The sequence below is a fragment of the Physcomitrium patens genome, chromosome 5, assembly GCF_059467195.1.
Source record: "Physcomitrium patens ecotype Gransden chromosome 5, ASM5946719v1, whole genome shotgun sequence".
Taxonomy (NCBI): domain Eukaryota; kingdom Viridiplantae; phylum Streptophyta; class Bryopsida; order Funariales; family Funariaceae; genus Physcomitrium; species Physcomitrium patens.
The window spans coordinates 6,877,079-6,900,325 of NC_143414.1; the positions used below are offsets into that span (position 1 = coordinate 6,877,079).

A 23,247-nucleotide genomic window follows, 5' to 3' on the forward strand; every position below is an offset into this window, starting at 1 on the left:
TGACATCCATCTAGACAAAAAGTGGCAAAATAAAGGAGAGTAGCTTAGTAAGATGGCTTCACCATGAAGATTCTTAGTTCTTAGCCTCATAAAGAAGGGGAAGAGGCAACCTCTGAAGAGGCACTTATTGTCAAATGTTTAGAATAGTATAAGTCAATAGTTTGAGTTCATAACCATAGCTTGTTTATATTCTTTTGGTCTTCTCTATTTTATATGATGTAGATAGTCTTAGGAGGTCCTCGAAGGTTTTAAGAGGCTTTAGATGATTTAAAAAGATGTTAAAGAAGGATCTTAGGCTTGCTTTATTCTCAAGCCTCATAGAAACTTCTCAAGAAGCTTTTTAAGACCTAATATATATAGGAGTCGAGCTTAAAGGAATCCTCAGTCTCAACAACTCACTTCGTATAGTTTAACTAGGATCTTCTTGCCTTGTATGTAGTTGTTGTTTTAATTTCGAATTAACTCCATTCCTTGGTCTTGAATCCTTATCTTGTATATGGTCCCTAATACTAGGTACCTAGATATACAAAATTTAGCTTTAACTTATTAATCAAGCTCCAATAAGTAATTTATTCCTAATATAGAAGATAAAAAAAATGGAACAATATCAAAAGATATTCTACTAATAAAAACCATTTACATTAAAGAAGTTTGCACATAAGATTTTTTAAAGTATCTAAATATTTTCCAACATCCTTTGTTATACTAAATCATATCTAATCATTTACCAATAAGTTAGATTTTTAATAATTTCAAAGAAAATCCATAATCTCTTTTCAAAAACTTATCTTTATATTAAAATTTTATCATAGCTTTATATATCCATTTTTAACATATATAAAGTCTTGGCTCCTTAAAATCCCTTTTAATTTCTATAAAATGCTCAAATTATAGCAAAATTCCTTCAAATCATTTTTTTTCCACAAAAAATGTTTTCTTTTCAAACTTTAGAATTTTATATTGCTTAATCCAACCATTCAATTTTTTTCAAATTTTTAAATAATATAAAATTTATTTTTAAGCTTTATCAAAAAAATTAAATTATAAATTTACTACCAATCCTTTGGCATCTTAGTAATCCTATTAAGTACTCTAAACTCCAATTTATAATTAGATGAATACTATTTTCTTCATATCTTAAAAATCCAAAATTTAAATACCACAAAATTTTGCATATAATTTTAAAACATAATAATACATATTTATAGAAAATTTTAGTCAAAGATTTGTCCAAATTCTAAAGATATAGCTAGAACCAAATCCCTCATAAAATTGGTTTACTCACAAACTTCAAATTAAAAGTTTTATCTTTAAGTATTTTTTTCTCTTCCAAATCAACTTTAAATCTTTCACATTTTTCATGTAGAATGTAGTTCTTTATACCAACTTTCCAATTGTACAATCCAATCTTCAAAATCCATTTATAACCATACCCTATGCTTTTAAAAATGATAGAAGGTACAAAATCAATACCTTGACTTTCAGCACTTATATCTTCTTCATAAAAACTCCAACTCATATAAATATTTTATCAAAGCCATATCCAAAATTCTAAACTTAACAATCTTAATCTTTGATGTTTGAATGCCCTTGAAAGAATAATCTTAATTCCTAATAAGGCCTCAAGCAACTTCCTTGAAGCTCATTGGATATGAATTTTGGCTAATAGGAATGGAGATTTTTATCATCCATCTCTATTCATCCATATGGATGATCTAACCATCTTTTTTTATATAAAAATCCTTCTCTAATCTTTTTTCTAATAAATTTTATATAATATAAATCCTAAATATTAAATAAAAGAAACAAAATAAGATTTCAAGAGTCACCAATATCTAATAAAAGTGGCTCTAAGTATATTAAACTATTATCAATATAAAAAGCAACCTCAATAGTAGTCCTTTTAAACTAACCACTTCAAAATATTAATCTAACTACATTTTATAATCAAATAAAATCTAATAATAATACTTTCTCAATATTGTATAATAAATTATATATTAAATACAAAAAAATGATAAAGCAATCTATATGCTCTATTCCCAATTGTTCTTCCATTCCTCTGTTGTCAACCATCACCCTCATTCCTAAAGTTCTCAATCCCCCTACTTTTATCTTTAGCAATGATTGAGAATAAGAAATGGCTGAAAATAGAAATGGGAGCTTCAGTGGTGCAATGATCCTTAAGATAGAATGAATTTCTTTAATAAAAATTTGAGTCACTTTATCATTCCCCTAAATATATATGTACATTATTTTTACATGGTAGCCAAACCACAACACAATAATGTATTAATAACTTGTGGTACAAGCTAATCATGTAGCACATATATAGGAAACTTATCTTATAAGTTAAACATGTATTTTGGAAGTTGGACACATACTAGAGGTCATATAGAACATTGCCACATAGCTCTTAGTTAGATAGTATATATAGAAGCAAGAGTGAAGTCTTTTTCACTCTTATCAATGTATTTCTTGTTCTTAGTCTAGTTTCAAGAGACTCTAATTTTCTTATCTTTGACAATAGCTATTATAGTTCTAATACTATACTACTTTGAATGAATATATATTCTTCTTGAGTGATACAAGAGTATTTTGTGGATTTTATTATTGTCATTCATGTTGTTGACATCATCATCAAAAAATTCTCTACTATTGGATCTATATTAATTGAAAACCAATAAAAAAATAATTGGATCTACAACCAATGATAATAGGTGGATTTATTTAATAAATGTATGGATCAATTTAATAATCCCTTTAGTTTAATGTATTAGTAAAAAAAGAAAAAAATCAGAATTGTATAATTTTTTTGAAAAAAATATTTTTTTATATTATTAACTATATGTTTAAGGTGATTTTTTTTTTTTTTCTTTTCTTTTTTTTTTTTTTTTTTTTTTAATCTTAGATTGAAGTAGTATTTTTACCAAGTGAAAAAAATTATTTATATTTTGGTTTAATTTATTTTAATTATGATTATTTTTTATTATTATTTTACATCAAAATCTAACTTAATTAAAAACTTCAAATTAATATAAGTTTAGAATCATGAAATTGATGAAATTCGTTTTAAAATGGAAGGCTGTAGTATGATTATTGTTGTGTATTAGGAAATATATGACTTGATTTGAATTTGAAATGAGCATGATAATCATATATACGATTATCAATTATTTAATTTATACATTTGAAAATGACATTGAAGATCACATAATATTTAAAGGAAATTTAATATATGAAATTTAAATGACAAAAGAAATGTGAAAATGTGAGATTTTTGTATAAATTAGACATGTAATAAATACATTTAAACAATCTACAACAATTAATATGATAATTCATAAAAAGAGACTCATTGTGTTAACTGTCAAGAATTAAACTAGCTTTGCATAATCAATTATGGAGATCAAATACATGGCAACAAACCAATGTACCAAATGATTGTTCTACTTAATCAATTTATGTCGGTAAAAACCATCCATCAAGTGCAACAACCAAAGACACATTTTTTAAGAAATCAAATGTTGTTTGTGTGCAAAGCACACGGATTTTGCAACATTTCTTTATTTGAAAGAATTAAAACTTGAAATCAACCAACTTCGGTTGGAGGCAACACCTCTCTCTTACAACCAGTTTCAACTTAGAGGTTCATCATCAAAAGTAAAATTGTTTCTTATTATCCTCCAGGCATCTACCCTCCACAAAGGCCTCCGTAGTTACCAAGGGATCCTCATAACTGCACCAGCACTTCATCAACCCTCCTGTGACGCTTGATACGAAACCCCATGTGCATAATCTCCAAACTCCTTGAATTGATGTGCGTTGTTTGATCACCTCAAATGAGAGGCTATCTGCGTACTCTTCATATAAGGAACTTGGTAATCAACTTTATAGGCCGAGTTACCAAAGTCTAGGAGCTCACATCATACTGAGCCGCGTCTACCTATTCCTCTTCCACTGTTGTAAGGAAATGGTTTAAGGGGTAGCGTAATCCTGTCTGCGTATCTTTACCAACCAGCTCTGTTGCTCCTACAACGTTTACTGGCAGATGGATGTAAATAGTGCAAGCAATTATGCTCGAACCCTCCAGATGCTCTATTTCCAAAGCATAGCTCCACAAGAGCTCAAGTTTCACAAAGGATTTTATCACCTCCGGGATTAACGTCAAACTTAGCGTCACAAAAACTGTTGCTCTGCAAAGGACTGCTGAAGTTGGACTATCGTCGTAGCCGCCAATTAATTCATGATAAGACTTGACAAAGTTTGTGATCAACCAGGAATCTTTTATCAAAATCGCTAGTAGAATTCAATGCGGGCGCATCTCCGGCCAAGTGAAAGTCGCTGCTTTCAATGCTCTTGAACTGGCTCAGAGCAGCTTCCATTGCTAGCTTCACCATGTCTTCGTCAAAGTGAATTAACTCACAGACTGACTGAAATGATACCGCGCCTCTACTGCTAGACACGTCCTCGAAATCACGCGGTGGCCCCTGAATCGAAACAAGCGATTCTGTAAGTGTCAAGTTTTCTAACTTCCACCCTACGTGACGTACAGCCTCAAAGCGATAACTTCATGTATGCAACCAAGTCTCTCGTTCGATAAAAAGAGCATTGACAGCAGTAACTGCCGATGCCCCGTTAAGGTGGGGACTAGGTTGGAATAAGTTGGAGATATAAGTATAAACTGGTAGGAAAAAAAAATGTTGATTCAAATTATTCCAAGGCAATTGCAGAGAACCTGGCAGCACTCCATGTAGTGTCGGTTGGCTTCGCTACTATTTACAGTGCCAGGGAGGAGCCTGGTTCCATACCACGAATCATCCTCATTTAATCCCATAAGCACATACCTGCTTCCAAGAAAGGAATAAAACTTTAAAATTGCATTCAGGTCATGAGCCTGCACACAGAATTGGATTGAAATGTTGACTAGTCTCTCTTATAGCCTCTAAAATCTAGGTGAACTTCCGGAGGCAAAACTTTCTGCATAGATTTCCTACTGATTAAGTTCAGTCGAGGACCAGGAAGTATCCTCAAAGAAAAGCACTTGTACCTCGTAAAAAGCTCTTCCTCCGAGTAAGGACACAATGTTGTTAACCAATCTAGATTCTCAAATTCTTGCTCATTCTTTTCCTTCTTCGTAGCCAGAGGTTTAACACTTATTGGGGAGTCTACATTTGCTGGACCGCTATCTTCAGGCTTACGTTGACCATATAGCCAATTCGGACTTTTTAACTGAACTTCCCTGTATGCACAATCAGATGAATCCCCGTCAACATGGCCATGGATATTCAAAATTTTATGTAAATGTTATTGATTGCACTTCCTAATTTCTGCAAGCTAAGCATACACGGGTACTTCAGAGGTCATATAACTGATGATAATATGCAAGAAATACAATGACATCACTAACAGCAATTAACTCACGCTGCATCACTTGCAACTCCTGCAACTGCTCTCCTCTTGAACCCTGAATCCCCGTACATGCGCACGCTCTTTACAGATCCGCGAGTTGCCTGCAATATGGTGAAACGTGCATAAGTCAATATGCAAGATATTAATACTAAGTCACAGCTGAGCTATCATCTAACGTACCTATCTCTGACAAGATAAGAGTCAGAGTGACAGATTCCCCAATGGAAGTTACAAACTTTTGTATTGCGAAGCTTCAATGTTGATGGCGTATTATAGTCAGTACAATCAAGAAAAATTTCATGCTTCAAAAGCTATCTATTCTTACTGAAACCAGAGCTTGATAAGCAGAAACTGAAATCTTTTCGGTAGGTAACTTGCTATCACTTACCCACAAAATGTGAGCCACATGGATGAGGTTACAAGAAAGAAATAATGAAATTTGAATCAAACCTGAAGCTTGTCGAATGATGTCATCTTAAGACGGCGAAAGTCTTCATCATACGGAGACACAGAAAAAAGAGTTCTGTTTCGTGATTTTTGAGAACTAAACGACGGCTTTCTACTGGGTATTCTGGTCGTTCTGCACATCCATCAATGAATTAATTCAGAAAAAATCACAGGTGGTAGCCAGGCCTTGCATAAACAGCCTAAATAACGTTAAATTTCTCGGTAAGGGCCCCTTCAGAGTCAAAAGGACCCAACAAAGATGCTGGCCGCGTGAGATGTAATCCTAAAGATGTTTTTGCCACATCATAACACCACCTCATCTACCTTAAAAACCTCGAATCTCATTCTGTACCAAAATGACGAGTCCTATGCTTATTGATCAATGTAATTAGAAGTTTCACAGAAACATTCCAGTGGTCACTTCTGCTGACCTCAACTCCATAAGGTGCTAACATCTATTTTCCAAATCAAGACAATGTCACCAACTTAAATTTGTAGCCCTGACGAGGTTTAAAAAGGCATTTTCTTACCTCTGTTCAAGCAAAGATTCCTCTCCTTGGCCGCTAACATGCAGGTAATAGTCGGTTTCCAACTCCCAGAGATCAGGCTTTCCCTCTTGTGGCTGAAAGTGGCCTAAGAACCTGAACACGAGAGAGCATTCTAAATTCGGGCCGATTGGTTATATGAAGCTTACGCAAGTAGATACAGAGCCATGATTGCATGTCCATCACTAGACCCTTTACTTTAAATTTGCAGCATTACTAACACTAAAAATACGTTTGAAGAGAAATTACAAGTTCATAGCATCTTGCTTTTCGCCATCTGTGATAGTATTGCTGTAATACCGCCTGATAGACTTGAAAAACTCTTGTGAGTGTGTTGTCGCCTTCCACTTCCCCTGCCTTTCCGGAAATACCTGTGATCATCATTTTCATATCCATGGGTCTGAAAATCTTCATCTATTTTTTCCATTATAAGTTCTTAAGTGCATAGCAGTGCTACGATGCCTAATCTCTCTTATAGCCTCGATGTTAACATCCAGAGTAAGGCATGGACTGCCATCGTGATGCTTATTTTATAATGATCTCTCATGATCACCATGAAGACAGAACTAGCAAAAACAAATTTCAACTACGTAGTAAAGAGCCATACGTAATTGTGAGCTTCAGAACCTCCATACTGAAGCGCCAGACAGTCGCCCATGTTGTGGTACATATCCATAAGAGCAGCTGCAACCTCACAGTCAGGGTCTATCTTAGGACAGTCTATTAGACCACAAGCTTGGAGTTGGCGTCCCAAGGCTTCAAGTCCATATGCATACTGGGCAACATTAGTGCGATCAAGGCAGTCGATGCAATTTGTTCTCAAAACACCACTTTGGTAGCGAGGCTTCCGTAACGGATCAATATTCAGGTCCTTTTGCTCTACTTCTAGAGCTCCATTTCTGCCATTTGTACTGCTACTTCCTGTAGCGGAATATAGACTGGTCAAATCCATAGACAAATGCCGGCCTCCCAAGTCCAACGCCAAGCGGCGGTCCAGATCAAGCGACGAGCTTCGGTCTCTTAATGGAGATTTTCTGCCTGGTGGTATTCTGAAAAACATTAGTTAAGCAACCTTATGTTAAATCTCAAACATACCATACAACTAAATTCAAATGACAACGTCTATGCTAGGCGGTAGACAAACGCATACTTCTTTCACGTTCTATCCAAAAAGCAACAAAATTATCGTTATACATCAATCTCCTAGAGATCTAGCCAATCATATGTGGTTAGTAACTTACACTGGAGTGGTGGATATGAGACTCTGTTGCGTATTTTTCTTGGAAATGAGCGGTTTACCACTATAGTAGAAGCCTGTGAGATCGAGAGCATCAGCTGCCACACCTCCTAGTACTGCCAGGACATTGGCTGATTTATTGCCACTAACAGACGAGCGCACGGAATTAGCTACGTTATATACAAACAATGCTCACTACCTAATCAAAAAATGATAATTAATCAATCAGCATGACTTGCTTAATTAAAAGTTGGAATCACCTTTTCGCAAACTTGTGAAAATCCCAGTGTATAAATTTCAGTTGCCTGTCCTCGGGAAGTGATTGATTCAAGTAACCAACAGCGTTTGCATACTCTCGTCGCAACATCATTTCTCGCGGCCGTTTCTCCACTGTCTGATTTCAAAAACGATAACTGCTCAATCGATTGAATATCTAAAACGAAGAAAAGCATTATGATGCACACAAATTAGCATTTTCTGGAAGATAATCGATAAAACACGGTACTTCCATCTACAGGCGTAAACGTGAGAATCCACCATAAATGCAGGTTCCTTTTGCTAAGCACAGGTACAGACGACACGAACAGGCCAACATACCTTGATTAGGCTTAAGATGATAATTGGGTTGCCATATCTATTTGAAAGATTATCAAAATGTAGCTTTGTGGCGTGATAAGTTGGATCAAATCTTTGCACTGCAATTTTACCGAGCTATGAGAAATCAGATATCAGATAATCAAACCTAAATCCTTATTAAAATTTAGATAGACTCAAAACACTCGCAACAAACTCACGAGGACAACAAGTGCAGACCCATCAAAGGCAAAAGGAGAACGTCGAAAGCTTAATATTCCTTAATATTCCTTAACATTGAATAGCTGCTCGAGATAAGCTTTAATGCAGCACCCTGTACTTACGTATGATGTCAGGCTTGGGACTAAGTCGCGACATTTCTTGGGACCAAAAGAGAGGGATGGAGCCCCGATGTTGCACCACAGAACTAATCTGTCCGGTACCTGGGCCAATCCCTGTTTCCTCATTCATAACTAATTGCTCGGTCTCTACATCGTTTGCAACACGACCCTTGTCGTTCACACCCCTCTTCAAGTACCTACAAAAAAAATATAAAAGAGCGCACATACAGCACTTCAATTCATGCGGTAGTTGCTCTTGGTGCTTAAGTAAAGTTCTGGCACCATAATCTTACAATGTACAGTGAAATACACAAAAACTTCGCTTAACACCCACCTTGTCCCAGCAAAATGTCGAGAACGTCTCCCAATAAGAGTGATAACAAATATACGACCGAAAATTGAAAGCTTCTCCTGCATTCAATAGTAGAATTACGTTTCAAATTCATTTCAGTGTGAGTCTATTAGTCCAAAGTAGGTCTTTCCTGCTGCAATATAAAACGCAACATCACAAGCCACCAGGTTCACAGCAAACAAAACTTCACAAAAATGCTCTAATCATTACACTACATGACCGCAGGAAACAATATCTCGTACTTCAATTTCGTCGAGAATGTACATGAGATATAATGCACAACTATTCACTCAAGTGCTGTCAATCTGCACTACTTGAGGTAAAAGAAAGATCAACAGCACTTGCCTGCTGAAAGAATCCATGGACAAGAGCAAGGGTCCACCGAGTGTTTCTCAAGGTTTGTCGGATGCCTCTTGTGAGAAAAGCATTCCACACAAACATGTTATCATACGGGATCTGATCGTCATCTAATACCATTGCATTCGTTTGCATAGAATGCATAATCCGATACGTGTAACTGAAGTAAAAGTCCTTGGTAAGATCCACTGCTAACAACAGCTTCTTGTACCTGTTTCAGAAAATTTCAGAAATGAGTAAAAAAGCAAGGCAAAGTGGAACCTTGATGCATCACTTGTCAATGTCTCTACAGCTACTAGTCAATGCAAGAGAAAAGGTAAAAGACAGAAGGATGCACCTGAGTTCGACCTTTGAGTAAGAGGCTTCGGTCTGTACAGTCGAATGTGGCACAGTAATGAACTGGCTCTCTTCGATACGATATATCGCACGCCCACAAACTGTTCCAATCTGCCGTCGCTTGGTGACCAATATCATGTAATAAGACTCCTTAAACTTGATAAATCCTGGAAATGAGCAGATGCAATAAGAGCGAATCAGAACCAATCGCTGCACACAATTAGCGTACTGATAACATCATTCGTTATCTAAAGATCATCAACTTCAAAACTTTAAAACCTCCTATCTATTTTTACCAACTCCTATTCAGCTGAAATATTGATTTATGAACGAAAAAAAAGCGTAGAAACTTTTCCAAAATTCATATCAAAAATTAGGCTGAAACACTATGTTGCGATTGAATTTTACTTGCTTTCTAACTGAGACAAATCAGTTTATGTCAGAGTCTGACAATGTCAACCACCCGATCCCAAAGCTTCAATGAGTAGAACGAAGTACTGATATTTGAGAGAGCATCTTTTGGTAGACATCGACTTTAAAAATAGTAATGATAGAACCTAAGAATTAAAGAAAAGGACAAGCACAAGCACAAGCACAAGACCGTGGGCGAATACACGCCATAAAACGACCACAACAGTATACAATACGAAGTCGTGACCCAGAAACCGTCCACGATGTACTGATACAAACGGAATCACCCCTTCTGAGGCGTGTAATTATCTTTTAAACATCCACGTAACACCAAAAAAAAGACGAAATATTCAACAAGGAGTTATCCACCTACTCCCGGCTATTTTACTTTTTGACACAGTTTCTACTATACTTCATAAGCCTGACGGAAGATAGGATTAAATAGTAGGTGAACCTTACCCACGATCCCGTAAGCTTTCGTGACTAGCTTGAGTCCCCCAGTAGGTTTATTGCCCTCAGCTATACATGTCAGAAGTCTCTTGCACTCAGCGTCTGTGTAAATTACAGGATCTTCCACCACATTCAACGCTGAGGCTTCGGTACGGTCAATCTTTAGCACTTGCCAATGCTGCTTTCTCTTGTCCCTTCCTATGAGATAATAATTCTATAAACATCACCCACAATTTTTCAATTGAGTACACTTCATAGTAATCAGAAAGTATGCTTTAAGCTTATTTTTATTGCCACAAAGTTCAACGAGAAATTTTTCATAATTCGCACTCTGAACTTCACACGGTCCTTGACTGAGATACTTTAGATATGTTTTACAAAATCATAAAAATTCAACGGTCAAATCTGCCAGTCTCCAACCTCATGGCATGAAGCTTGGACTCTCAAAAATGAAAATCTGTGGAGAAGAATGCAGTCAATCTACACATGTTTAATACTCAGAGAGTAAGCCACAACTATTTCCTACGAGGCAAAGGTCCATTGCTGAGGCCCATAACTAGACCAGCTTCGCAATTTGATATTAAGGAAAGATTCATGACCTCATCATCCAATTGCTAAAGATGAAGTAAAAGAAGTCATTGATTCAAGTGTTCCACTGCCGAAGAATGTCAGCAAACAACTTCTGAACTTGCTGAAGGTTTCAAAATAGTTAAGAAGAAACCAGATCCATAGAAATGTCCATGGTGAAACCAAGGTCTCTAGCTACTGATTCCAAAATTGCGACTAGCAATTTAACATCACGTATCAACTCAAGGTGAATTTAGAAGAGAAACTGACAACAGTTAATCATAGCGTACCGCTTGCGTCTCGTACAACGTGAACTTCTCAAGAGAATGGACAGCTGAATCCAGATCTGAGTTGGGCGTAACCACTGGCTTCCGCGGAGTGCTCGCAGACGTGGGGGCCATGACTCTTCAGAAGATTGTGTCCACTCTCAACAGCTTCCTATTCATTAAACCTATTACTTTCTAAGGTAGCTATCATTTCTCTCAAACTCTCTGATCGCTAAATTCCCGTCAACAATACAACAATGACGTCACCTGTAAAACCCCCGCTCTTCTCCTCTCAGGCAAAAAACCACCATCGCGAAGTTTGTTTGCAGCGAAGAAACACACTTGTGGTCAGCGTACTTGCATTTCAATGCGCAATCAATTGCCTGGGCAGTTCCTTAACTCCAATCTCGATCCCTCTTTTGTTCAAGCGGTTAGCCGGATTCATTGTTTACAGTCCGCTAAAAAAGAAATTAATGAACATGCACACACACACACACACACACACACCGTGCACTAGGGTTGTGAGCTTCAAACGCAACATCGCTTCAATAACTTGAATTATTCCTCTCACGTCTCAAGATCAGGGAACAACAGACTACGCTAACTGTAGACAAAATGTCCACAAAACTTGGATCTACTCCTAACAGTATTGCACACATTAGCCGGCTCTGCAATGAAGCTGGCTCACAATGCAATGATTTTCCGCACCCACACACACACGCACACACTACAGTGCTCAGCTTTTATTCGTAACGCATAATCCTCCCGTTCTCCATCCCGACCTATACATAGTACATTCAAATTACCTCCCACTCTTCAAGGCTCTCATGATTTTTACCGCAATAGTCCACGAATCTGCTGTCACGCCAAAGAATAACTCAAGGTATTGAAGCGATGATGCGACGATGCAAGGGATGATTAAAAGCTCACACCGACTTATAGAAAATGCTGCGATGGATCCGAAACAGCGTGACTGAAAAGCTGGCGAGGCAAGCAGATGCGAAATGAGATCCAGCCAGTGTACAAAGCTTGAAGCAAAATGCCGACCAATACACAGAGATAGTTGGGCTGGAAATTCGGTGACGAGCACGGAAAAAGGAGACTAGAGAGAGGGCAGAAGACTCCGAGTCCCAAGGAAAATCCATGATAGGTTGGCAGCGCATGGAGTGCCGCCATCGTTGCCGGAGGTGAAGCTTCAACAGTCACAGTTCGGCGTCAATTCCAAGCTGGAAAAAACCAGACCTCGGCATAGCCGGTGATGCTTCGGCCAGCCAGTTCGTAACAATTGGCTTGACACCATCGGTGGTAAAGTAACAAAGCGACATGGTTTTATTCTCCTTACTATTATACCATTCTTTTCCTATTCCATATTGCGACAGATTTCAATCCATTTTCTATTTCTGACATGTGATGTTTGCTAATTAAGTCCATGTAAATGTGCATCTTCAAACTTCTTTTACAGCAACACATTTCGCTCTCTTACAATATCACCAATTTTAACGTAATTTTTTGTATTCAAACTCTTATAATCGTAGTGGTTGAAGTAGTCGAAGGCGAGAGCTAAATCGAGTTCAGTTACATGCCAATAATGGATGGATGGGTACATTCATCCGTTTATAGATGAATGTAGTGCTGTGGAACTTTCTGGAGTTTTGTGGAAGGAATGTCTTTGTTTGTGATTTCTGTGGTAATGTCGGTGGGTCTCAAAATTGAGTAGCCGAGGTCGATGGTAGCATCCATTGTGAGATAATAGAGGCAAAAAATTCGGCATCTGAGTAGTGGTAGATGATGTGTGTTGCGTTGATTGCAATTCAATAAACAAGGTTTCACTGAGGAATGACTTGGATAGAAACGGCACCATGTGGTGTGTGATGCCATTCCAGGGCAACACGAGAAGGTTGAGGAGAATCGCACCACTTCTGTTATCCTCTTGGGACGGCATCGACGACCGGAGATTTGCTTGGCAAGTTGCATCTATCATGGATGATGTGTCCAAGACTGGAACGGTTCGAAGAACCGCCTGCTTTCATACCTCACTTTTCTGAATGAGGATTTGGTTTTCAGAAAATTTGGTCAAGATTTTTAACATACTCGAGGCACCATGAAAGACATAGCACCGATGCAACTAAGGTCTGGAAGCACTGGATTCATTACCAGCACGCGCACCAGGTGCTTATGTTTGTCTGATTCTGCGACGCGCGTTTTGTGGGAGAAACTTATGATTGACTTTGCTTATGAACACAATGTAGCTGCGATGGGCGATTGTGAAATTGTGAGTGAATCATGGGCATGAAAAGGGAGTTAAGCACAAGTTGATTGTGGACTACTTGAGTGGGCTGTTGATGTGAAGGAGGACCATGCCAGCATCTGGTGAGACCATGAAACTTGAGAAAGAAATGCAAGAGAAGATGCGGAAGCTTGCGGAGATCCGGTCCAACATCGCTTTGGAACAGAAAGTTACTGAAGAGCTTCGGTACCAAGCCACAACCCTATAGTATCATTACTTTAAGCTTGATTTCATAGGATGATGCGTCAATTTGTGTTGCTGATAAGTGGGTCTGTCGTTGTATGATGTATGCAGGAAGGATGTATCTGCCAAAGGACGGTGGAGCTTGAACCCAGTGAGGCCATCTTGACTAACGGGCGTCGTTCAGTTCGTCTGTTAGCTCTTTCACTGCTTTGACTGGGGGATAAACCTAGCATTTTGTTGATTTGTCAATTGTTGATGAAGAGCTTTGGCACTATATAGATGCCGCTTGGACGTGACAAACTTACCAAGACCCCAGCAATGAAGTCACTGTTGCAGCAGCCTCCTCCACCCAACTTCAAGATCAAGCGCAGCTCAACAATCAAACCCCCTGGTACTTCGATCACCTTCCTCCCCAGACATCGTCTCAGAAAATAATTTTAGAACAGAAAACAACCTCGTAGGTCATATGAGGTTGGGGTGGACGTAAACAGATTCTTACCAGAATGAAAACAAAGCCACAAAACTTGGGCCATCCATTGGCCATGCCCAAATCTTGAACAATAGCGTCAGCCCAAGGTTCAACGAGGAGGCGCGCTGTATATCAGCAGCAGAAGCTCTGAAGAAATGGCACGATTCTGGGTGCGTCAATCCTGCAGGCAAGTGCCATGCCCCATCGTCTTCTCCTTTCTCCAAAAACGTCAACAAAACTAATCAGAATTGATAAAAATAGCTTTACATGATGGCAGATGTACATCAGAACAGACCTTCTCCTCAACAATCGTTTCACCCAGTTCCTGTGTCCATTAAATCTGCAGGCGACTCTGGTAATCATGAAGTGCTTTTCAATCACTTTGGTGTGCGTCATGTTGTCGAAAAAAATTAATTTGTGGAACTGGATTTCAGATGATCATGTTGGAATACGTATGTACTTATGATCAATTTTGTGTCGCCAGAAACTTGGCAGCCCGCGGATTTGGGAACATATACGGTGCCAGGAGAGCAGCCCAATCGCACTTGGAGCACGATGGACACACAGACGGACCGACTAAAACAAGCTGCGGTTGAAGATTGCCCAACTACTATCCAAGGGACCTACTTCCAACATGTAAGCATGCAGAGTAACATCACTAATAGCATCATTACGTAATCCAGTCAACAAGTTCATCAAATAAGTCATTTACTTCTCAATCAGTAGCAGTATAGAGTGGGGGCTGGAGGTGGTAGTATTTTAGTTGGTTAACATTCATCAAAATTTGAACTTTAAATTTATAAATGAGATTTTCGTTAATCATAATAATTATGAAAGTGAATATTTATGGCTTTTTTTTCTTTTTTTCTTTTTTTCTTTTTTTTTTTTTTTGGGAAGTAACATACTGCAATATTTTGGAACTTGGATGGTAGTTGCAAGCTTCAGTGTTTGCATTCTGAGTGCTTACATAGTAGCTCCTTAGTTGACTTAAACTTTAAGTTTCCATGGAATCTCGAGATTAACTAAAATATGTAAAGATTGATGAAGTGAAATTTTTAACTGTTGGTTTCGGTTTTTAGTCTTGGTTGCTTTGTATAATGAAAATATATTGGCTCCTCGAGATTTTTTGTTATTATTCTTGGAAAATGTAGGAAAGTTGGATGAATTTAGACACGCTGTAGATCCCGATCTGGTTATCAATAAGAGTTGTACGTTTGCCTTGCAGCTGTGTAATCAGGACAACAGGAAAGTGCGCTCATAAGGTCAGCTATTGCAGGGCAAGTTATAACCATTTTCACCGCATTCGTACCATGTGACCTGTTACGAATTAGATGGAGGCATATTCGAGGTTAAAGACCATGAAATTCGAAACGCTTCTTACTGTAACCAAAACAAGCCAAAGATTATGAAACGCGAACTTACAGAGCATTTGCAGGATGTCCATAAGCAGAATTTGAAGGCGGCAATCTTACAATACTCTGAAAAGAACATTAAGAAGAGCAACTCTACGTTAATTCATCCGAACTGGGGAGAAAAAATAATAATTTCACTGCTAGCAACAGTGACGTGCTTAACGAAAATTTACCAAATCATAATGTGCACATGAAATATGTAAGATCTGCATGTGTGGAATTGTATAGACGCATACAATGTAACAGGAAAATGGCTGAGATGATCATGTCAATCAGGGCACGGTTCAATACCACCGAAACATTGTTCAATGTAATAATTTCCCCCAACCATCACCAAAAAAATGTACAAATATCAGATCACAGCTGCGGACAAAGCCTATCAGGGGGCAACAAATGACCGATCGTTTTGAGAAGCTGGTGAATATCGAAAGGTTTTCCGAGATAGCCATCCATTCCATGTTGCAGGCATATCTCTTGGTAGCCTTGAATAGCATGTGCAGTAAGCCCGAGTACAGGCACTCGCGTCCAGCTGTTCTCACGCTCAGCTTTTCGTATAAGGTCTGTAGCCCTCAATCCATCCATTATTGGCATCTGTAAAACACCGAAATGCGCATTAGTATACTGCAGCCTGTTAACAAAAAAGTCCTCGGCTTGCATAAATAACTCTTTGCACAAACCTTCGCATTAAATAGTACTGGGAAACTCTCAAAAAAGAAAAAGAAGTGATGCTGCACCTTCACCACTCTGAACCTCACAGCTACTGTATTCCAAACATAACGTGACAAAACCAGGTTTCTCTTCAAATCCACGGAATTCTATAAAATGTATCCCCATTGCTGTTCTGATCAAATCAGCTCCACAAGAATCACCTCCTGTTTCAACTAAACAAACAATAGACACATCCACTGGAAATTGAAGCACTAAGTACCTGGACGTCCATCAACACGAGGTCGAACTCGTCGTGACGACAAGAGATCACGTCCAGGGCTTGCTGGCCATCACCCACAATGGTGACTAAGTGTCCATGTTTTTGAAGCTGTCTGCTGGCGACCTTTTGATTAATGGCGTTGTCTTCCGCCAGAAGTATGTTTAGACTAACCTTGCAATCCAACATCTTTTCTAACTCCGCAGATGATTCTCTGCTAAGATCTGACCTCACTGAAGCCGACTTCCCATGTAGACTATGCGCTACAATTACACAATGCAAATCATCTGCTAATCCAGTCAAATTTCCTCTTTCACATTCCTCTGACTCATTGAGGGCTTCTTCCCCTCCCGGATTATCAGCATTCACAAGACCTCCATATGCCCTTAAGAAATCAGATCCTAAACTCCTACCTGAAAAAGTTGAAGATGTTCGTGCTGAATCTGACACGAAGCCCTGTGGCTGGACTAGGTCCCATGATTCCGGGTTACTATGACAAATAGCTGAATTCAGGAAAGACTCCTGTTGTGACACCTGCGTGGCTTCACCGCTTGAGATTCGGTCACTGCATAAAGAATCCCACTTCAGAGGCATGTCACATTGGTTCAATGCACCGGCTGGATCTGACCGTGTCTTCTCCGTACGCTGTTCATCAACTACTGCACTAGATCCATCTTGTAACCGTTGAGGTGCAACACACGCGAAGTGTCCTGGACCGAGACTATTTTGTCGCACTAAACTACCGCTATGCTTGGAATCTCGAAAAACTGACGAATATCCATTCACGGTTGAAGGATCACTGCTGTCAGAATTACCCAATGCCGTACCATTGTTATCCTTCCGCAGTCCTAAAAGATCATTGGATGATCGAACCCTTGCAGCAAAGTTTGAATTCTGAGCCTGGGCTCCAAAACCTAGCTGATTGGACTCATTCTGATATTTGCCAGGTGGGTTGAAAATCAACCCTCCCATCAGGCTCCAGGACTGACGGCTATAGATTTTATCTGCAGAAGGAAGGAATCCATCAATACGAGCTCCATCGTTAGGTTGATTGGTATCAGTCTTTCACAACAGCTGCTCTAGTGTGATATTTTCTCCCCACCTCTGTCCTTCATGCAAAGAAAGGAAAGCAGGGTTAAGAAAGGAACCTGAAAACATTTTTGAGGATGATTCTAATGGATTCTCTTTTGGGTTGTTAGAAAAGAAAGGCAAGAGAAAGTGAAAGGCACTCCCTTTGCCTACTTCGCTTTCAGCCCATATCGTGCCTCCTAAAAGCTCAACAAATCTGCAGGAATGAATAAATGCTTATTCGCACTATATTCTCACTTCATTGGGAAAAAAAACATATTTGGAGTGAATGTGACGATTGCAAAATACATAGATGGTTACACATGTCACTTCAAAACATGACCTGGAACTATCGAACCCAAGCAAATGATCTTGTTAAACACAGACGTCATGACAACGTATAGAATAAGATCAGCTTTAAGTTCTAATATACATGAAGGCAGAATAGGACTCGTTGCATCAAATCTTTGTGATGCCAACAAGAGTATTAAGCATGCAAACCTATTAATATGAGCCAAATCAAATCTCCATTTTTGTTTGAAGTTTTCCGTAAACCAAAATTACGAAACTTTGACCGACTCACCGTCCATGACATCTACAGACCCAACAACAATTAACAAAATAGCATAAAACTATGAATCCTGCAAAAGTTTTGACTTGTAATTCAACACGTTGCATACCTCTGAACTATGCAGAGACCAAGTCCAGTTCCACCATATAGACGAGAAGTGGATGCATCAGCCTGCTTGAATGGCTTGAACATATCAAGTAGTATCTCTTGACTAATCCCAATTCCAGTATCCCGCACCTCGAATTCGACGAACATCGTATCTGGAGCGTCCTGGCTCTCAGACTTATCACCAGATACTCCAAGCGCTTTGTTTGAAAGTTCTGATGTACATAAATCCACAGAAAATTAGCAGGTGACGACATTACACAATCGCAACAGACTGGATGCAGCTGACGGGAGCTGCATGATCCCTTTCAAAGTTTCGTTCCTACCATCATCTGTGTTGAGGGACGCAGTTGTCGTGTCATTCGTCAATATTACACTCACAGTCACAGAGCCTTCGTGTGTAAATTTCAGGGCATTTCCAACTACAAGACCACATCCAGTAACAAAATTGTTAAAAAATACTCCAGTAATGCTTCGAAAACCGGCAGCGATGAAATGATCACCCCCCTTCTATGGTAATTAGCATTTGATCGATATAGCAAGGACAAAACCTCCCCAGTGGCTCCACAAATTTATGAAAAAGCAGTGCACTTCAACGGAGCGTAAGATGTAGTTGATAAAGTCAAGGTTAGGGCGAGAAATGAGCATGAATGGCCAATACACACCTAAATTCAACAGACATTGCTGAAGCTTTCCAACATCACCCATCAATGTCTGCGGCACGCTTTTATCGACCTCCCATAACAACTTCAAGCCACGTTGTTGCGCCCGTGCTTGTAGCATGCGAAACGTGCTTGATACCATTTTCCGAATATTAAATGGGACTTTCTCTACCTCTAAGCGTCCCGCTTCAATCTTGGCAAGATCTAGAACGCTGTTGATGATATGCAAAAGAAGATCCGCACATTCCTTCACGGACTGTAAACTTTCCGTCTGGTCAGGAGAGAGATCAGACTCTAATAGCAATGCAGTTAAGCCCAGGATCCCATGGATTGGTGTCCTGATTCAAAACACATAAAAGCAATCAGGCACTCAGTCATCTTTGCACCAAGCTAAGTCAAGCAATCATCCCAAAGAATCATCCTTCTAAGTCTTCTAAAATCTATTTAAGTTGTACAATACATGCCTAGGGAAGCACACTAGACAGGATTTCGGTTGAACAGTCTTTCAGACAATTATGCGTTCTGAAGGTCACACTGTACCTTACCATCGCTAGCAACTCCCATCACACACTAGAGAATATTCAAAGGCACAAACCAAACAGGTAGAAGTCTACAGAGTAGGTCAACGATGAGCCTTACATGTTGAAGTCTAGATGTGAAATTAGGAGGCAATCATCCGTTAATAATCAGAGGATTCACTTTGAGGGCATAAAAAGTGTAGACGTTTAATCAAGTGAGGGGCTAGGAATTACCTGATTTCGTGACTCATGTTAGCGAGAAAATCCGACTTCGCGTGGCTAGCTTGTTCAGCTTTTTTCTGTGAAACTTGGAGCTCCTCATTGGCTTTACGAAGCTCCAACGTTCTCATATCCACAGTGTGTTCCAGTTCAATATTCATTTGATGTAGTTTCCGAGTGAGAACTTTTTTTTCTCGTACTGCTGCGGCCAGTGTTATACCTATTACTCCCATCACACAGCTGAAAAGTTCAACCTGAAAACATAGGCATCACTTAGTCGACACACATAGGCGAATGGAGCAGTGGTCAGACAACAGTTTACACAACGCGAAATTGCAACTTCTATGTGACCGGATCATGTAAATACACGACAAGAAACGCCGAGGCAGAGCGTAACTTCTTATAAAGTGGTAAAACCTGAATGACAAGCTCGGGGGATGCAGGTGAAACTCCCGCCGTTATATTGTAAAGAGCACCCTTCCTGCGGACGGCTCCTAAAGAACAGCAGTAAGCGATGGTGGTGACTGTGATAGCCCAGCCCACTCTATTGAATCGAAATGAAGTCCACGCGATGAGTGGGAAACAAAGATAGGGCAGCGGCATGAAGTGTTCAAAGTTGAAGAAGAACACGATGGCCATGATGCTTGCTGTTGCCACAGTACACAGCATGCACTCGAGCAATTTGCCGGGGCTCTTCAAGCTTGATGGGTACTCCCAAGCTAAGAGATGCGTAAGTAGTGGTGTAACAGTGATCATGGTTGCTAGAACTCCAAGCCACCAGGTTCCCCAGTACCTCCAAAAGCTCTGCCATTGGATGAGAGGGGTGATGGTAATGCACAAAGAGATCACCATACTAAAACCTAAGGAAAGGAAGAAGACGATGGTCAAATACCACGACGCTTCCGCCACAGAGTCGATCGTTGGAAACCTCTTCGTGCTAACCCGACATAGGATCTTGCGCAAGAAGTACGCACCAAGATGGCTTTGAACTGTCGCCAGAGATGCCACCAGGAACATGACCGTAGTATTCAAGCTACTAAACTCCAGGTGACCCCTCCAAATCATGTACATCCTGACCAAATATAAACCCGCTAGATTCCCAGGAGCGACAGATTTTGTCCAAACGCATGCAGCCGCAAGCGCCACAGAATGTGGGAGATACAGAGGGAACACGATTGTCCGGTCGATTCTGACACGGAGATCGTCCACGGAACTTTCCCACGTTACGATCCCACTCAGCAACACCAAGATGAAGGTAAACACGTTGTGTCGAAGAATTCTTAACATACCCGAGACGTTTCTTGAGAGTTTCCTCCATGTTTGTACGGAAAAGTCGACGCTAAAACCTGCACAACACCTGAGAGTCCCTAGACGAATGCTTTTCCGAGTCTCTGGCCAAGAACGAGCTGAAAGATGTGATGCACCTACAACGTTTGCTAAACTTCCATCAGCACTGTCGGAAGATGGATTATCCATTGCACTGTAATCAATCCCACCAACATCCTCTCTGTGAAGAGAAACAGTCCTTTCTCCAATCTTCACCCCACAGATCCATCTTGATTCACTTGGTACGTATTCTGCTTAAGTTTCAGCATTATAAATTGGATTGCTAAATTCTTCATCGAGAGAGCCGAATCATACGCATACTCGGCCATTTATCTACCGGGATCCTGAGAAACGGCCAGTCTTTCACAATTACCTCCTTGTGGGAGATGAATAATCCTACCTGCTTTCTAGCTAAATCATCCTTATTCACACTCCACATCGCGCCAATCCTTAAACGCACGGCCCAAACACCACCGACCCAGACCCTCTCCTCTTGTGATTGATCTTCGGCTTCCGAACAAAGCCAACACCCTGGGTGCACTGAAAAAGGACACAATAGATGTGACTCAAAACCTAAAACTTCAAATGATCTACACTGAATAGTCCTAATTACATCATATCATTTCAACAGATCTATGAGCGGAAGCATCAAGAGTACCCTACCTCAAAATACATACTCGTAGAACATAAAATCATACAATCTTGAAAGAAATAAGAAAACAATTGCTCTTTGTTGCCATTCTGGACTAGTTCTTACAGAAGAGTCAAGAAAGCAGCTACAGAGCCCCCTTAAACTTATAGTGTGATACCTAGTTAACCTTCTATGCTTTCTTTCTTTCTGTTTTCTTTATTCTTTTTTGTTTTGATGTTTTTTGTTTTTTCTTTGAACATCTAATCCTCCAGTACAGACAGCACCAAGTGTATGTAGAGCACCGACAGCCAGCAACCGATTGGGATCCATCCTGAAATCCTACAAAGCGACCTAAATGATGGCAACGCTTGAACTTCAAAGGCAACAGACGACATAACGCTTTACTCACAATCGACAGCGCATCCTTCCTAAAGATGCGAAACTTCAAAATTCATGCATTCTACACGACTACAATTCCCCTGTCCGCCAATCAGGATTCCAGATAAGTGTCACACGAATTACACTACCCATCGCTAACGCCTCGCATTCCTTCAACGCTCTATTAACATTCCACATCTCCAAAACCCCCAACTCCCAAGTCCGTACCCCGAGACAGAACAAGACCACCAAAAACAATCCGACGCAGAAACCACTCTCCAAATCAACCCTGAGCATCACACCTTCTACCTTCCTAGAAGGCCAACACCAGCAATGATCCATCCAAATCGCCATTTTGAACACCCGGCGAGTGCTAACGCACCATCGCCAGGGATGCTGCGAGCACGGTGCTACGAGTGTCGGTTGCAAAGACTGCACGCCCGCGTGAGGGCAAAAATGAAGGCACACTGGAAAGGCAGAGCAGACCCACCATCAGAACGACCACTTTGATATCTGCTAGCTACCATACTACGCCACCGCAGCAAACACAGCAACTGGGTCCCGCAACATAGAAACTCCACACACCAGCCCCGACCCCTTGACCTTCACCATTCCTCGGCCACCATGCATGTCGCGCAACAACCCCTACACTCCTCACCTCCCTACTCCACTCAACCGGAATCTGCTCAGTTGTGACGCATCCGATTTGATGCTACTATTAAAAAAATTGAAAACGATTTTTTAACAAGAAAAGAAACAAGAAAAACCCCATGTCCAGGACATATTCGCGATCGAAAAATCCGGAATTGCAGCAACGTGTTTTCCCCAAATATAGCGACAGTTTGGCAAAATGGTCCGTGAGCAGCGGGCACAGCGAGATGAGAAGGCGACATTATTCATCCGAAGGTTGTCGAAACCCCATTATCCTTAGAAGAAGCTCAACTGCCGCAGGAGAACCCTCAGCCCAACCGACGCCAGGACGGGGCTGAAGTGGCCGCAATTTTGTGGCGCCAATCCAATCAACAGCATGCAAGAATGCATCGCCCTGGTCGTCGTGGAGTAAGTCCTGTTTTATCCTTGTTTTTTTTTTTTTTTTTTTTTTTTTTGTATTGTATTTGTTTATATGTCTTTTGTCTTTGTCTCTCCTTTCCCGTCTCCTTCTTCTTCTCCTCCCCCAGCCACCCCCCCCACTCTGTCCG

At 40.0% G+C, this 23,247-nt stretch overlaps 3 protein-coding genes across 8 annotated transcripts; 1 reads left to right on the forward strand and 2 right to left on the reverse strand.

Annotated features, from left to right (window-relative positions):
• Positions 1–3,579: 3,579 nt before the first annotated feature.
• LOC112282094 (phosphatidylinositol-3-phosphatase SAC1) lies at positions 3,580–12,389 on the reverse strand. Of its 2 annotated transcripts, none has more exons than XM_024519304.3 (18): positions 12,133–12,389; positions 11,319–11,752; positions 10,471–10,675; positions 9,602–9,767; positions 9,253–9,475; positions 8,890–8,966; positions 8,559–8,752; positions 8,239–8,336; positions 7,902–8,035; positions 7,646–7,786; positions 7,012–7,453; positions 6,654–6,775; positions 6,390–6,500; positions 5,863–5,992; positions 5,425–5,513; positions 5,051–5,242; positions 4,739–4,847; positions 3,580–4,490 (listed from the first exon to the last, which is right to left on the reverse strand). In XM_024519304.3, the coding sequence occupies exons 2-18, from the start codon at positions 11,427–11,429 to the stop codon at positions 4,245–4,247; spliced, it is 2,790 nt and encodes a 929-aa protein (XP_024375072.1). In that variant the 5' UTR covers positions 11,430–11,752; positions 12,133–12,389; the 3' UTR covers positions 3,580–4,244. The 2 variants fall into 2 exon arrangements, with proteins under 2 accessions (XP_024375072.1, XP_090106493.1); XM_090250367.1 differs by having other exon boundaries at positions 12,101–12,286.
• A 615-nt stretch (positions 12,390–13,004) lies between these two features.
• Positions 13,005–15,737, forward strand: LOC112282096 (uncharacterized). 3 transcript variants are annotated; one of them, XM_024519309.3, is made up of 8 exons: positions 13,005–13,463; positions 13,645–13,767; positions 13,876–13,915; positions 14,044–14,155; positions 14,256–14,420; positions 14,511–14,588; positions 14,718–14,869; positions 15,459–15,737. In XM_024519309.3, the coding sequence occupies exons 1-8, from the start codon at positions 13,396–13,398 to the stop codon at positions 15,492–15,494; spliced, it is 774 nt and encodes a 257-aa protein (XP_024375077.1). In that variant the 5' UTR covers positions 13,005–13,395; the 3' UTR covers positions 15,495–15,737. The 3 variants fall into 3 exon arrangements, with proteins under 3 accessions (XP_024375077.1, XP_073390172.1, XP_024375078.2); XM_024519310.3 differs by having other exon boundaries at positions 13,250–13,424; XM_073534071.2 differs by lacking the exon at positions 14,511–14,588.
• Positions 15,738–15,933: 196 nt separating this feature from the next.
• Positions 15,934–22,906, reverse strand: LOC112282093 (histidine protein kinase NIK1). Of its 3 annotated transcripts, none has more exons than XM_090250365.1 (9): positions 22,358–22,906; positions 20,131–21,579; positions 19,729–19,967; positions 18,980–19,314; positions 18,641–18,736; positions 18,319–18,529; positions 17,719–17,855; positions 16,574–17,574; positions 15,934–16,236 (listed from the first exon to the last, which is right to left on the reverse strand). In XM_090250365.1, the coding sequence occupies exons 2-9, from the start codon at positions 21,187–21,189 to the stop codon at positions 16,003–16,005; spliced, it is 3,312 nt and encodes a 1,103-aa protein (XP_090106491.1). In that variant the 5' UTR covers positions 21,190–21,579; positions 22,358–22,906; the 3' UTR covers positions 15,934–16,002. The 3 variants fall into 3 exon arrangements, with proteins under 3 accessions (XP_090106491.1, XP_024375069.1, XP_090106492.1); XM_024519301.3 differs by having other exon boundaries at positions 22,539–22,679; XM_090250366.1 differs by having other exon boundaries at positions 22,351–22,493.
• Positions 22,907–23,247: the final 341 nt, after the last annotated feature.

Bases quoted from the DNA above. Each gene is read 5' to 3' on its own strand.
- LOC112282094 (XM_024519304.3), bottom strand. From the start codon at position 11,429: ATGGCCCCCACGTCTGCGAGCACTCCGCGGAAGCCAGTGGTTACGCCC. The intron at 10,676-11,318 runs GTACGCTATGAT...TGATGTTTATAG, and splicing joins CGTTGTACGAGACGCAAGCG to AATTATTATCTCATAGGAAG. The intron at 8,337-8,558 runs GTAAGTACAGGG...GTAAAATTGCAG, and splicing joins TCCCAAGCCTGACATCATAC to TGCAAAGATTTGATCCAACT.
- LOC112282096 (XM_024519309.3), top strand. From the start codon at position 13,396: ATGAAAGACATAGCACCGATGCAACTAAGGTCTGGAAGCACTGGATTC. The intron at 13,768-13,875 runs GTACCAAGCCAC...TGATGTATGCAG, and splicing joins AAAGTTACTGAAGAGCTTCG to GAAGGATGTATCTGCCAAAG. The intron at 14,156-14,255 runs GTACTTCGATCA...GGACGTAAACAG, and splicing joins CTCAACAATCAAACCCCCTG to ATTCTTACCAGAATGAAAAC.
- LOC112282093 (XM_090250365.1), bottom strand. From the start codon at position 21,189: ATGGATAATCCATCTTCCGACAGTGCTGATGGAAGTTTAGCAAACGTT. The intron at 19,968-20,130 runs GTTTTACCACTT...CTATGTTTTCAG, and splicing joins CCCCCGAGCTTGTCATTCAG to GTTGAACTTTTCAGCTGTGT. The intron at 18,530-18,640 runs GTAGGAACGAAA...TATGTACATCAG, and splicing joins GTCCCTCAACACAGATGATG to AACTTTCAAACAAAGCGCTT.